This window comes from Dicentrarchus labrax, unplaced genomic scaffold (genome assembly GCF_905237075.1).
Source record: "Dicentrarchus labrax unplaced genomic scaffold, dlabrax2021, whole genome shotgun sequence".
NCBI lineage: Eukaryota > Metazoa > Chordata > Actinopteri > Moronidae > Dicentrarchus > Dicentrarchus labrax.
The window spans coordinates 22,167,653-22,181,655 of record NW_026136711.1 but is presented as its reverse complement, the minus strand read 5'-3'; the positions used below and the strand labels follow the sequence as shown (position 1 = coordinate 22,181,655).

Below are 14,003 nucleotides of genomic sequence, written 5' to 3'. Positions count from 1 at the left end.
GTTCTGATCTGAGCACTCAAATGTCATATATCTCTTCTTGAAGCATATGTGTCCTGAATACAGTTTTCTTTTAAAACATTGTCTACTGCTATTCTTAAGATGACCATGGTTGCCTGCATTTTTCGCAATAAAAAGTTGGATAAAATGAAATGGCAGTTGTTGGAGTGTCTTGCTATTACTGTCAGTGAGGGACAACTTGAGAAAAACGTCACAGTTTCAGCAATATTAGTATTGCTCATTTTATTCATTCACAAGCGTTATAGCAACCTATTAGCTCAGCTAAATGTTGCTGAATACACACATAAATAAAAAAATACACATGTATACAATGCAAATATACATAGTGGTACAGTATATGGACTCAGCTATAAACTCTGAAATTACTAATTACAAGTGACAACACAACAACAACAGCTAAAACATCACTGCACATTCAATGCTCTAAATTTAGTTTTTTGTGTTTTAATTGAAGTGTGAAAGAGGACAGAACACAAGTATCAATACAGAAGCGTAAAACTAAACAGAAGGGCAAAGGAAAACAGCTAAAACATTTCAAAGAAATCTGTAAGCAATTATAATCAAGTTGTTTCTTTTGAAACATTTCAGTACATTACTGCAACAAATATTAAGGCACTTAAACTTAAAAATATGCTTTCTTGCTGCCGTAAAATTGTAAGTTGACTGAAGTTGTACTGCATAAAAGATAAACCAGCAGATATCTAGTCTGGGTGTTAAATTAAATCTGATTGTTACCAAATAACTTGACAGTGTGTCATAGGTGTTATACCTTTTTGAAATTTTTTAGTTATATATAATAAATATTTTCAAATCTTAATATGATCAGTTTACCAAATCTTTCAACTCATAATTTTAAGTCACAAGACATGAACTTAGGGTTGTAAGTTCTGAAGCTGAAAACTAGCAATTTGTTGAAACAGACGAATACACCTATATACAATGAGCTGATGAGTAAAGATGAGTTGATTTCACTAAATTACACTAGGAGTTTTTACAGTTTTCAGGGAAAAGGAAACAACAGAAGAGCTACTTTGCAACTAGCTTTAAAGGGACTTGTACACAAAATAACAAGGGAGAGTGAAGAACACTATTCAATAGACCAATCAGTACAGGAGGCAAAAATTATGAAATGCATGGTGTTGTGAAATAATTATGCAAACTGGGGGATAGTCGAACAGCATAGACATGGTATCATCATGCCAAATAAATTGGCTCTACTGCACATGTGCTTGTTGGCTGGCAAGGGTCCTCCTCTTGTATTTGTTTGATGCCTAGTCTCCCTTTCTTTGTGGCAACATTTGGGGAACGTCGCCATTGCACCGTGCCTGTGTCTGCTCCTCCTGTCTGGCTGCGCTGGGCAGGGAGAGTGCAGAGATGGTGGCAGTCTGTGTGTCAGGAGCCTTTTCAGTGAGAGCAGCCTTTATGCTGGCGGCAACACTATCGCTGCTGCCGGCTGGAGGAGCAGGAGCGCCACCGGGTGTGTTGGGGTCAGCTGCTGAACCGGAGGCCCCAGAATCGCCCTGCTCAGGCGCTCGAAGTCTCTTCATGAGGGTGGTCACTCTAACAGCTTTCTGTGAGTAATAAAAAGATATGGAGTTAAAATTAAGTGACGACATACAACAAATGTTCCCGATCCTATACAATATTAAATAAACTCAATAATAATAATAATAATAATAATAATAATAAATAATAACTAAATAAACTAAGTTAAGTTGAGTACAACTGCAGTACACTCCTCCTAATTGGAGACTCGGGTCATGATCATGAACATTTAGTCCAACGCATATAATAACTAATGATATATGAACAAACATGTGAGATATATTAGACGTAATACCTTCCACTTGGCTTTGGCAAAGTTCTTTTCTATTTGTGCACAAACGCCATCCTTGATGTTCTTGTCTGAGGCAGCATTTCCAGAAATCCTGAGAGAAGCAACAAGAGAGTAATTTTTTCCAGCATGCGATTATATTTGTGGCACCCCTATAACAACAATTATAGCTTTGGATTTTTTGACAATTAATGTTTGATTAACTTCATTTTTTACCATTCATGGGCAATGGCTTCCTGTGCAGTCAATCGCTGATCTTGGTCCACTTCCATCAAAGATGCCACCAAGTTTTTGGCTGTAAAATAAAACAATTTAAACATCGAACTGAATTCAGACTGTGTAACATATATCTGTAACATATGTTTTAATAAACTTATTATCTCCTACCAGAATCTGAAATGTCATCCCAATATGGTGAATCAAATTCATAGTCCCCTGACAAAATCTTTAGGAAAAGGTTCTTGTCACGATCATCATCTTCATCAGCATCATCATAGAAAGGGGGGTTTCCAGACAAACTGTAGATTTGGCAGAATAAGAGCATTATGGGACAACCTGTGTTTTGGTAAATGTATTAAATATACATAGGAAAATAGCTGTAGTATGCTTGTGAGCACATTCGTTGGCCACTTACAGTATATACATGATGACACCTATGGCCCAGCAGTCCACAGGACGGCCATATCTCTGCCTCCCAACCATCTCAGGAGCTGAGAGTAAAAAAACAGCTTTAATTAACTGATATTATTTTCTATTGTATGACTACAATCCTAAAAAATTAACAAATTAAATGTATACAGTCTAGTTTTATTTCACTTACCAAGATATTCTGGAGTCCCACATGGGTCCTTAATGAGTCCATTTTCCAGTTTTGCCAACTGGAAGTCACTGATAACAATTTTGGAGTGCTTTAAACGATTAAAGTACACCAAGTTCTCCAGCTGTACGAGTACACAAATAAAAGTTGATCAAACTGGAAAGTATAGAGCAGTTATTCATGCACATTTTGTTTGGCCTGTGGTGAAATGCTGTTATTTTTCACTAGGTGTCAGCAGTGTAATATACCTTAAGATTTCTGTGGACAATTTTCAGAGAGTGCAGGTAAGCTACAGCTTCCAACACCTGCCTCATAACATTACTGGTGTCCCTCTCAGAGTAGTATCCTTGATCTAAGATCCAGTCAAACACCTCTCTGCCTGTAGCACTGAAGAGATGGAACATCCAAATTTAAATGCATGTCACTTGTTGATGACAAGAGTGCAAAATAATCACATGTTGAATAAAACATAATGCGAGATGCGGAAGTACAGTGCACGCCAGTCTGTGCCAGCATTTTCTCTCGAGTGCCACCAATAATACTCACAGCTCCAGAAAAAGGAAGTACTCTTTCTTAGTTTCAAAAGCGTCAACCAGCTGGAGGATGTTATGATGCTTTATCCTTTGAAAGGGAGGAAAAAGGGTGAAGAGAGTAATGGGGGGGGTGTAAGTGGGGTTAAAATGAGAAATAAATAGTGAATGAGTATTACAAGCTATAGAGCCATGGTCTCATGTCAAACATTCAGGACAGTTAAGGTAAAACTCATAACTAATAACTACACCAGTCATTTTTCACAACCTTCAAAAATTGCCAGTATTACAGCACCACAATCAGTCCAACTGATGGTTCACTCAGTCAGACTGAGCCCAAGCTTCCCTTGGGTAATAACATCATAATAATAAGTAATTTTAGGCATTTTAATGTTCAATAATCATCACTGCCTTAAATTACTTTTTGATTTACATAAGTCTGGATCATGCATTTTGATTATTACTATAATATCCTTTCATTTGCTAGTGAATGTGTTGGCCTTTATTACTTACTGTTCTTGGTGCAAATATGGGTTGTAAGAAAATATCGAAAACTATCGTATGGCAAGTTTTTTTGTAATGTAACTATTCTCAAAAAGACTGTATCATTGTTTGTGGTTAAACCTCCAACTGCTAGATAGCACTGTTGTAAATGTAAAGTGAGGGCTATGATGTTGGATGTTACAGCGACTGTAAGAAATACAAAAGCAGATCCCAATGTTCTTGTTGCACAAAAACAGTAAACAAAATGTTATCTGATTTTATGCAAATTCTGGTGTGTTCCTTATACTATGACAGTTTTCCTATTTTTTCAAATTAAATCGCAATATATCGCCTACCTTACAGTATCGCTATATCTCACAACATATTGAATCGTAACCCATATATTACTCTTCTTTGCCAGTACACAACCCTAGTGCAAATGTGACTAAAGTACGGAAACAATTAATTCCCAAGACACATTATGCTTAAACAACAAGCCTCTGTAATTTCCTCAAAGAGATAAGCAAGGGCTTGTGCCCTAGCCAGGGAATGTCCTGTCACAACACAACCTGTCAACAATATGCAGCGTGTTAGATTTACCTGAATAGTACAGGTTTGACAGACATGCATCTCCATAGTACGAAGTGGAACACAGAGCACCTTAATCGGAAAAGCCTGGCACAGTGGTCTCATTACCGAATAACATAAAACAATATTGTCATCCAGTGCAACGGCATGGCTCAATAATGTGTTTTTAGCTGTTACAGTGGAAATCTGTTACAGTGGAAAAAAGAAAATATAGCCACCTTTTGAACAATAAAAGAAGAACTAAAGCAAACAAATCATGACTCTGTTCACTAGATGCAAAGATGGTTTACTTATACAGTAAAACCTGCATGGTAGTACCAGAACTTTACTTTAAGAGTACTATTACAGTATATTACTTTTAGAATGCACAAAGGCAAAGACTTCAGGATGTTAGTTTTTGAGTTTTTTCACCACACTTTGTCTCTGCTAGACCTGAGGAAAGAATTTTGCCGTTCATCTGTCTCAGTGCCAGGACATTTCCTCAGACATGTAAGCTCTATAATAAGGAGCTTAAATCTTCACTTACATCTTTAAGATCATTATCTCATTTTTGGCAGCTTTCCTCACTTTTCTTCCATCCTTTTTGTGGAACTTTTTACAGGTGTACATTTTCAAGGTGTTCCTATCCTTCGCCCGGAATATCTCACAAAACTCCTCTCTGTTAAAAAGATAAAAAGAGGAAACGTCCATCATATTTTGAGCAAAATGTAGTTCTAAAGGTCTTGTGCTTATCAACATTACAAAGTAGATGTACTCACGATTTAACAATTTGTCCGAGGTCATATTTCTCGGTCACCTCTGAGGGATTGTTGTAATCCTTCTTCTCCCCGAGTGTAAGACAACCAAATGGCATGGCAGCTCGTGCCCTAGCCAGGGAATGTCCTGTCACAACACAACCTGTCAACAATATGCAGCATGTTAGATTTACCTGAATAGTACAGCATCATTTTGACAGAAATGCATCTCCATAGTGTGAAGTGGAACACAGAGCACCTGAATCGGAAAAGCCTGGCACAGTGGTCTCATTACCGAATAACATAAAACAATATTACTGTAAATTTATTGTTGTAATAAACTGTTTCATTAATGACACTAATAGAAATGGAGGAAATTGTTGCTCAGTGATGGCGCTTAAAACAAAATGAATGCAGTAAATCAATGCACACATTTATAGGGAGCAGTTTGGGCACATGATTATTTCTCTCTCTGCGGAACCTTTTCGGTCATCTGAGAATAGATAAGTGTAATTGAGGTTGTGGGAGAAAATTATTTCAAATTACCACAAAACAACATAAAAATGAAATTTTCCAATAACATAATCTTTTCAGCGAACAGTTGTTTCTTTGCACTCTGCAGTGAGTCAGCTCTGTACTGCAGCAACAGCAGCAGCAGTAGCATTATTCATCTGTCTACTTTCTACAGTGAAGAATATTCAGATGGACTTGACCCTGTGCTATGGCTTCAACTTTTGTCTCCCCTTTTTATATTTCGAAAGACTCTTGAAAGTTGAGCAAGCTATTAACTTGCCAGCTCTGGAACCAGTATAGAAGAGTTCTGTGTTTTAGTTTGTGCTATAGCAAGCCACTGAAAGATGAAGTTGCCCACAGTTATAATCACATGCACACTGCACTTCAGACTAGCCCACAGTATTCACATTCACTGAGCACCTTACATTAATTACGCACACATGGGAGAGAAAGGTTTGAAAATGGAATCAGCCTTGCATGTATGGCTACATAACATTTGCTGTGATTAATGTACAACACTAGATAGTTTTCTTGTAACAAAAGTAAAACAAGTGCTACAATTTGATGTCACCTGTCTTAATAGCAGGGGCGTGGTATGGATAAAGTCTGCTATCACAGTGTATGAATTTCAGATCTAGTAAAATTTCTTATTTATTTCTTAAGAAACTTTATGGATAAAATAATTGACAGAGGTGTCTGTTTTTGGCTACGGTACATCATCACATTGATGCAGAAATCATATAAAAATCCAATACTGCCATAGAGCAGGGCTGCTCATTGATTTGGAGCATTTCCCACAACACAACCAGAGATATGACCGTGAAGGGATAGATACACCGCAATCTTAATGGTGTATAAAACTCTCTGATGGTCTACACAAATATATCATCTCCCACTATATATTGTCATCATCCAACCATACTTAATAAATAAATAGTGGTCACTGCTGACAAAGGTAGCTGACTGCTGCTGTTAATACCTGGTAACACAACATAAATAAATGCATGAGAAATCTTTGCATTCAACATAACATTTCTAACTGTAGACAAATAAAAAGCCCAATAAACGAAGTTCACCCACATGGAGTCCTTTAACACATTTCTATGCCAATTTCACGGCCTCAATAAATAAATAAATAGCTCAATAATAAATAGCATAACCCTGCTGCTTTGCTTTCATCATGGAAACTGGAGAACTACCATGGACATAGAGTTATGTAACACTGGCTTACTTGCTATAACATGTTGTTCTGATGTAGCTTGAACAATTAAATGTCTCCTTCATTAGTAACTTTTTGACGTATTTTTAGTAAGAGACGGTCGTAGTAAAAGTAGTTACTAGTGGACCCTTTTGTTGTAAATGAGGGGGACTTGAAATGCTGCAGCTGCACAGCAGAATACTACACAGGTCCATCAGTAGCAGCTAAATATTACTGGTAAAATAGGATGCTTGTATGGAAAACAGACCCAGTTTTTGGCAGGCCTTACAGGAGAAATGGCAGCCAGCACAGAAGAGTGGGAGTAAAGAAATTCTGACTGAGGTGCTGTCTGGAGCCTCAGTCAAGACCCTATCAGAAGCAGAGATTTCTCCTGGCTTTATCATCTAGTAATATCTGTAGAACAACAAAGAGTGGTCTTATAAATATAAAAAAGGGGATTCAAAGAATACACGGTGAGAGGATTAATATGCTTTGTTACTGTTTATTACTTAGAAGCCGGATGTTCATGCAGAAGCTCTCATGTTTCTGTCATACTGTGAATCACGAGAGAGCCCTTTAGTTGAAGTAGGCTCCGTATACAGTGTGCAACTGTCCACAAGGGGACTCATTACTTTATGATCCAGACTCTGTAGAGCTCTGCTGCAGAGCTGATATAAAAAGTGTTACCTTATGTAAATTGCTTGATTATTATGAGAGACTGTTTCCACTGATGTTCCTCATTTAAGCCTCTTTATTGATACTGATTTAATGCAGCATATCTGCCTTTGATCCATATTCTGCAGGGAGAAAAAATAATTCATTAAGTTTTTGTTTCATTTGAATATAGTCCTATAGGCCCACATTAAAAGGGCATTGAAGTAGCTGTGCTCCCATGCTGCAAAGTCTCTTTCTTTAGCTTTCTACCCTCCCACGGACAGATTGCATGACCTTTTCATTATATGGGATAGGTCAGCATGTCACCAACAAGGCTTTAAACCTGCCAGTCACAATTATTTTAGTTTTTCCAAAATAAAATATTCAGGAATTATTAATAGACATTAGACAGTGGCTTCAACATGTTCAAGGGACTGGGGAAAATGATCTGACATTAGTACCTTTCCATTATAAAAAACAAAACACTTACTAATTATAACAATTATTAGTCCCTATCTATCCTAAGTGTTGGAGCAACAGCTTTTTTATGCTCTTAACTCTAGCTTGGTTCTCAAGGTAAAGTATGTCACGCATTGACATGAGCACTTTTTTTAAATGATCCTCTGCCAGAAAAATTACAGAAACAAATCAAAATGTATACATTTTTACAGAAGGAAAATTGGTATAAGATTGTCCACCTGTTCATGTAAGTAAATTTATGGTACTTCCCTCTACAAGAAGTGTTCATACCAATTACAAGATCTCTGACCTGCCCATGATATTATCTAAACTTCCCAGCATGGCCTGGTATGTACTGATCTTCACCGCAGTTAATTCTGTCAGATTGACACAAATTTATTAACTGGACTGTATATGTTATTGCAAGCATGAATTATGAATGTTTCTAAGTCCCCATTACTTTATGTAGTCAAGAGTAAACCACCTGTCACTCTCACACTAAGCCAGCCTTTATTTAATCTTGTGCATCAGGACGTCTACTGCAAGCACCCAAAGGGATCAAGACCTTTCTATCCAGATATTACATTTATTTTTTACTCAGGGCAGGATTTTTTCCACACATATGCACAAGTAAAGAACATGTTTTCCAGGGCTGAGTAAAGAGGGTCGGAGAATGCTGCAAACTACTCAAACAAAGAGCCCCTCTCTTACTGAGGCAGTCTAGCCCAAACAAATGACGTATCTCAGTACACCATTTGCCTGATCAACATGCAGCATACAATAGCATGTGCCCTTCTGTCCTAAAGAGGAGGGCTGTCAGTACACCATTAGTCTGGAGTATGATGAGCATTTGGGAGATATGCTCCAGCTAAATCACCTCCTCTGCATGAATCCTGGAAGAACAATACCCAGACTCACCATTAGTGTTTTCTGGCTCTCACCTACATTCACACAACTGAGCTGCCTGGGTATCAATTTTGAGCCATGATGCTCATTCAGACCTATAGAAGCACATAGATGATTTATACAAGGACAAACACTGCCCCTTATTTCCTTTTTGTCATGCCTTAACTCCTCCGTAATGTTTGTTGCGAGGTGTGTTCAACAGACAGCATTGAATCGTGGTCACTTTTGAAATGGCTTACACCAAATCTTCCATTCGTGACATTATATACTATACTAAGCTTCTCGGCCTCTTGAATAAGCCTTTTTGGTCACACTTTGGTGTGTATAATCATGCCACTGATAGCCACCTCACAAAAACAAACAACACTGTGCATGCAGAGCAAAGGGGCGAAGCTGATGTGAGACCATTTAATGCAATCATCCAACCTCAAAATGAATCATAGATCCCTACACCTGTTCTCGGAAGCTTGACTAACAGTGTACCACAGTGCACAAAAACACTAAACAGTAAGCATGATAAGTCAGAAAGAATTTTGTGCGCAGTTGTTTTTCCCCCTTTCAAAGCAAGATAAAAGGCTGTTCTCCTTCACAAGAAGAAGAAAAAGATGGAAAGCACTTGACTATTGCTGAATCAGGAGTCTTTTATCTTTGCCTTTTGAAAGATCTGAATGAAGTGTTCTTCATTAATGGGAATGTAAATGCTGTTTCAAATTCAGACCGTTGCAGAGCTCAGCACTGAGCAAACTTAACTGTGGACACCCTTGAAGGGCAAAATGACAAAGACAGAGCTGTTGCACTTACAAAACATATGTAAAATCTGTGTCCAATTAATGTTTTATTAGCATAAAGTAGGTAAAGGTAAAACAAGTAATAGGCCATAATACACAAGCTATAAGACCTAGAGTCATAATGCAAAAATAAGCAACTTGCATGATTTCTTGTATAAGTCAGCAATAGTATTTTTTGTTAAACTAAAATTTTAACATTTTACATTTTACTGTGTGGTTAAATCAAAACATTTTTTGAAGAAAATAAGTCATTAGCTATTATGAAAACAATAGCCATCATGTCTCAAACAGAAAATACTAGAGTTTCTGAGGTTGGTTTCGAATCAGCTTTTCCAGACACTTCAGGATATGCGTCACTGTCCCAAGGCCAACAGAGGGGCTCCATCTTTGAGCTACTCTCACACAACATAAGAAACTAAGGAGCGATTTAGGTTTCAGGTGTGGCTCTCTGTCTTTTTTATTTGTTTTGTTTTTACAGTTAATGCAGTTACTGCTGTAGTCAAACTTCCTAAAGTTAAAGCACATGAGAAAAAAATGAGAGAAAAAACGGACTCGATTGTTCAAATTGCAGGTATTGAACACACATACTAGGATCTTAAAGCTGTCATCTCATCTCACCATCCTCCTCCTGTCTCCTGGAAAATAAATTGCACACATCTGGATCACATTAATAACGGGACTCTGATAAACCAGAAAAAAAAAGACTATACACCATGACATATTATATTATATTAAATTATATTATTTCATGTGAGGTGTGAGAACATTATGATGGCCTGGACCTAAAATACATTGAGATTACTCACATTAATATTGCTTACACTACTGAGGTTCATTCATTCATTTGTCTATCCACTTGTATATCAGGTGACATCACCCACCACAGGTCTAATTTTGAAGCATATAAACAAAGGATGGCTGATGCATCTTCACACTATAAGTTCCAGCTGAACTACACTGACTAGCCTGAGGGGAAATGCTATTTAAAATAAAACATGTTTCACTCTAACACCTCTCAGACACTGTTGGTTCAGCTTTGGCACAGATTTGAGGGATTAAGTTCACCAAGTTTGGAAAAAATTAGCATTTTGGGAGAATGTTAAAACAGTTAAGTAATTGCTCTAATGAGGTTCAAACTGCCAATTAAAATCTCCAACAATTTGCAAATAAACAGTGTTCCAGCTGTTGCCGAATTACATTGCTTGGCCAAAGGGGAACATCATAACTAGTCTAAAGTAAAAGATGTTTAAACATTTATATCTCAGACACTCGATGCATTTTGGCATTTAACCGATTGGCCTAAGAGGTGTTAAATCTAAACATCACATTTTAAAGGTCTTAATTTTGAGACATGAATGTGCCATATTTAAATCCAAGCATTAAATTATTAAACGTTAAAAATGCAGTATCACAAAATGTTTAAAAATATTTGATTTCAGATGTAAACCCAGGTGTCTACTGATTAATTTTGTTTCATTTAATGAGATATATTTAAGTTTCTATGAGTATCAATTTAACATCAAATGGACATAAAGCTTCTCAACATAACTCAACTAGACTGCTTTCTAACTTTTTAACACCATCACTGATATGCCTGCTGAGTTGTGCTGACCAACTGAGATGAAAATTGGATGATGCGTACTGGTTTTCCCTGAAGTCGCTGCTCATTTTCATGGATATTGTTTACTGTTGCTTTGTTACAGTTTGTAGTGGGTCCTACTAACACACTTTGTCAGTGTCCAAAGGGAAGTATGTAAATGTGTGTGTGTGTGTGTGTGTGTGTGTGTGTGTGTGTGTTTGTGTGCGTGCATGTGCGTGTGCGTGTGTGAAGGAGGATATTTATGAACTAACAACTGAAATTTATCGAGCATCTTCTGAATGCAGTTGGGGGAGAGTCACACAGTACATCTCTTAAAATGTTAGATCACTGAATGAAGACTGAAGAAGATTTGTGCTTTTTTATTTGTCACATTTTATAAACATAACTACATACAAATGATTCTGTACTTTTATGTTGATTAAATAAGTATTAGGTTATTATTATTATGTCAAAGTCAGGGACAGTGGCAGTCGGCCAGAAGGAGGTGTGGATTTGGCCACAGCAGAGCCTCTTCAAAGGGAAAGGCTTGGTGACAGGGGGCAGATGGCAGATGATGTTTGAGCCAAATTTTAAAGCGTGTAATGCCTCATTTATGGTCTAAATGTCGCTACCGCTTGCTGTGACCACAGAGAACACATTTACACCTTTAATTTTCAAGGACATTATGACGGACATGAACGGAAGCCGAGAAATGTGCTTGTTTTTCCTCAAAGTCCAGAGAGAGGAAGAAAATGTTGATGAGTATGAATCAGGTCTCCTTTGTGTTTGGCTCTGCAATGCTTTGAGTCCACCATTCATCTCTTCTTCGGGCATCACTGGCTCATCTGACCAGTTTCTTCTGATGTTGTTTTGTTGCCATGGTCACCAAGTGCTACAGTATGCACCATGGTACTGCCTGCACGGAATAGCTCTCTGCGTACTCATCGACATTACTGCCACTTCATGTGACAGAAACTCAGATTACAGAGAACAAAACCCTTCAGAATATTAACCACAATATCAATAAAACAATTATTCTTGCATTTACATGATTTTACCATGTTAATCTGAAGAGAGAGAGAGCTATTTTACCTAGCTGAATGCCCAGTGACACACAGTATGACCCAGGTAACACATTCAATTCAATGTTACGCAAGTATAAGGGCCACGGCTCTGAAACCTTCTATTCAATGATGAATCTTTCACTGTTTCTCAGAATGATCCATAGAAGCTACAGACACATAAAAAAGACACCTGTAAAAAAAACAAAAACATGGTGTTTGGCAGTACTTCTGAAAAGCAGTGGTACATGCAGCGTCATACTGTACATCAGAGGTTCTATATCAATGTATTTTCCAACCTGAGATTTTGTTTAATTTTTAAAAATAAGTTATTCATAAATAAGCCATGCATTTTTCCAGTAGTTTCATCTTGTGCCTATAAAAGTCTGCTCCAACACAACACAAGGTACCCTCTCATGTCACCACCACACAAATCCATTGTTCCCTGCGTCAAACCAACTGGCTGTGCAGCAGGGCTTCCCAAACTTTTTCTTTGCACAATTTACATACATGTTATGCTACTGATGTGGTGCCATAGGAGTGCATTTACCCAATGCTGAAATGAAAACACTGCAACCCTCTCACAGTCCTCTGAAGGTCCACAGACACAAACACACACACAGCTGTGTGACTCCTTCATGATTCAGTAAAGGACAGGCACCTTCACTATTCTGACTTGTCAGGGCACTTTCCCTCCTTCTGGGGTGTATGGAAGCGGTGACTTAGCACTGACAAAGTAAGTGGGTATATCACAAGCTCTTTGGGTGTGAAATGATGACAAATAATGACAAGGAGGCAGGGACACCGCGAGACTGTGAGACTGAAAATGTGAACTCAAGAGGTGCTGCAGTCTGAGTGCATCAAGAAGAGCTTGCCTTATGTAAAATGTGAAGCGCAGTTTAAGTCTTTAAAGCTCATATAGGTACACTGGATTCACTTGTTGAGTGGCTCAAATGGGCAGAATTATGTGTAAACTTTAACAGCAAAACAGGTTTCACCGATGACAGCCTGAGGATTTTCTGACAACCTCACAGCTCCAGCAGCATTAACAGTTTAAATACACAGTAGTCTACTTGCGCATCAGCCAGGTTAGACTGGTGTTGCAGTTGAAAACTATTCTGCAGGCTCCTTACATCATGTGAGCACGTCTGATATTTCAACCAAAATGTCTGACTGCCGCAAAAGTTTTCGAAATCAATCATGTGTCCTCGGTTTTAGAGGCGGTCAAGACGACAGACACTGAATGAATAAACCTCGGAGAACATTCCTCAACATCCTTCACTTCTCGCGTTTTTAGCAATCTGACCACGGTAAGCCAAAGATTCACAAATGTGCGCTCACTTACCTTCAATGAAGTAAAACTGGTAATAATCAATAATCCAGCCCTCTGTCTGCTGTTTAAGTATTTGTTTTTGTTTTTTTATCCCCTGGTGCGGCTTCACTTTTTTTTTCCTTCCACCGATTTACAGCCAGTGTGCTATCAGAGAGATCCTCGAGCATTTCCAACAAGTCAGCTTGTTCACGGGAGTATTACGTGAACGTGTGATGGTAACAGCGGGCTATGATGCAGGAAGGAGGGGAGGTGTGCGCGCTGTAGTGTCTTTGAGTGTGTGTGTGTGTGTATGTGTGTGTGTGTGTGTGTGTGTGTGTGTGTTTGTGTCTGTGTGTCTGTGTGTGCACGTTTGTGTGCGCGCGTGCACAAGTGCAGTAATTGTTTTGATAATAATATCATGATTTTTTAACTATGAATGAACTTGATGTTCACAGTGCTCAGCTGGGGGCTGCGCGTCAAGCTGCCCCTGCACGAAGGGACAGCTAAATGTTTATATTTTTTTCTCGAA

General features: G+C 38.2%; 1 protein-coding gene across 1 annotated transcript; it reads right to left on the bottom strand.

Moving 5' to 3' along the window:
- Window positions 1–225: 225 nt before the first annotated feature.
- Window positions 226–13,730, bottom strand: camkva (CaM kinase-like vesicle-associated a). Its single transcript, XM_051414200.1, has 11 exons — window positions 13,508–13,730; window positions 5,029–5,167; window positions 4,797–4,928; window positions 3,216–3,290; window positions 2,918–3,056; window positions 2,673–2,793; window positions 2,487–2,562; window positions 2,240–2,370; window positions 2,069–2,147; window positions 1,859–1,946; window positions 226–1,589 (listed from the first exon to the last, which is right to left on the bottom strand). Exons 2-11 carry the CDS (start codon window positions 5,121–5,123, stop codon window positions 1,290–1,292), a joined length of 1,236 nt encoding a protein of 411 aa, XP_051270160.1. The 5' UTR covers window positions 5,124–5,167; window positions 13,508–13,730; the 3' UTR covers window positions 226–1,289.
- Between the last annotated feature and the right edge of the window lie 273 nt (window positions 13,731–14,003).

What these genes read in the sequence shown, in the direction of transcription:
- camkva (XM_051414200.1), bottom strand. Translation starts at nt 5,123, where the DNA reads ATGCCATTTGGTTGTCTTACACTCGGGGAGAAGAAGGATTACAACAAT. An exon ending in GAGATAATGATCTTAAAGAT is followed by an intron (nt 3,291 to 4,796) that starts GTAAGTGAAGAT and finishes TCCCTTTCAAAG; the next exon opens with GATAAAGCATCATAACATCC. An exon ending in GAAGCCATTGCCCATGAATG is followed by an intron (nt 1,947 to 2,068) that starts GTAAAAAATGAA and finishes TGCTTCTCTCAG; the next exon opens with GATTTCTGGAAATGCTGCCT.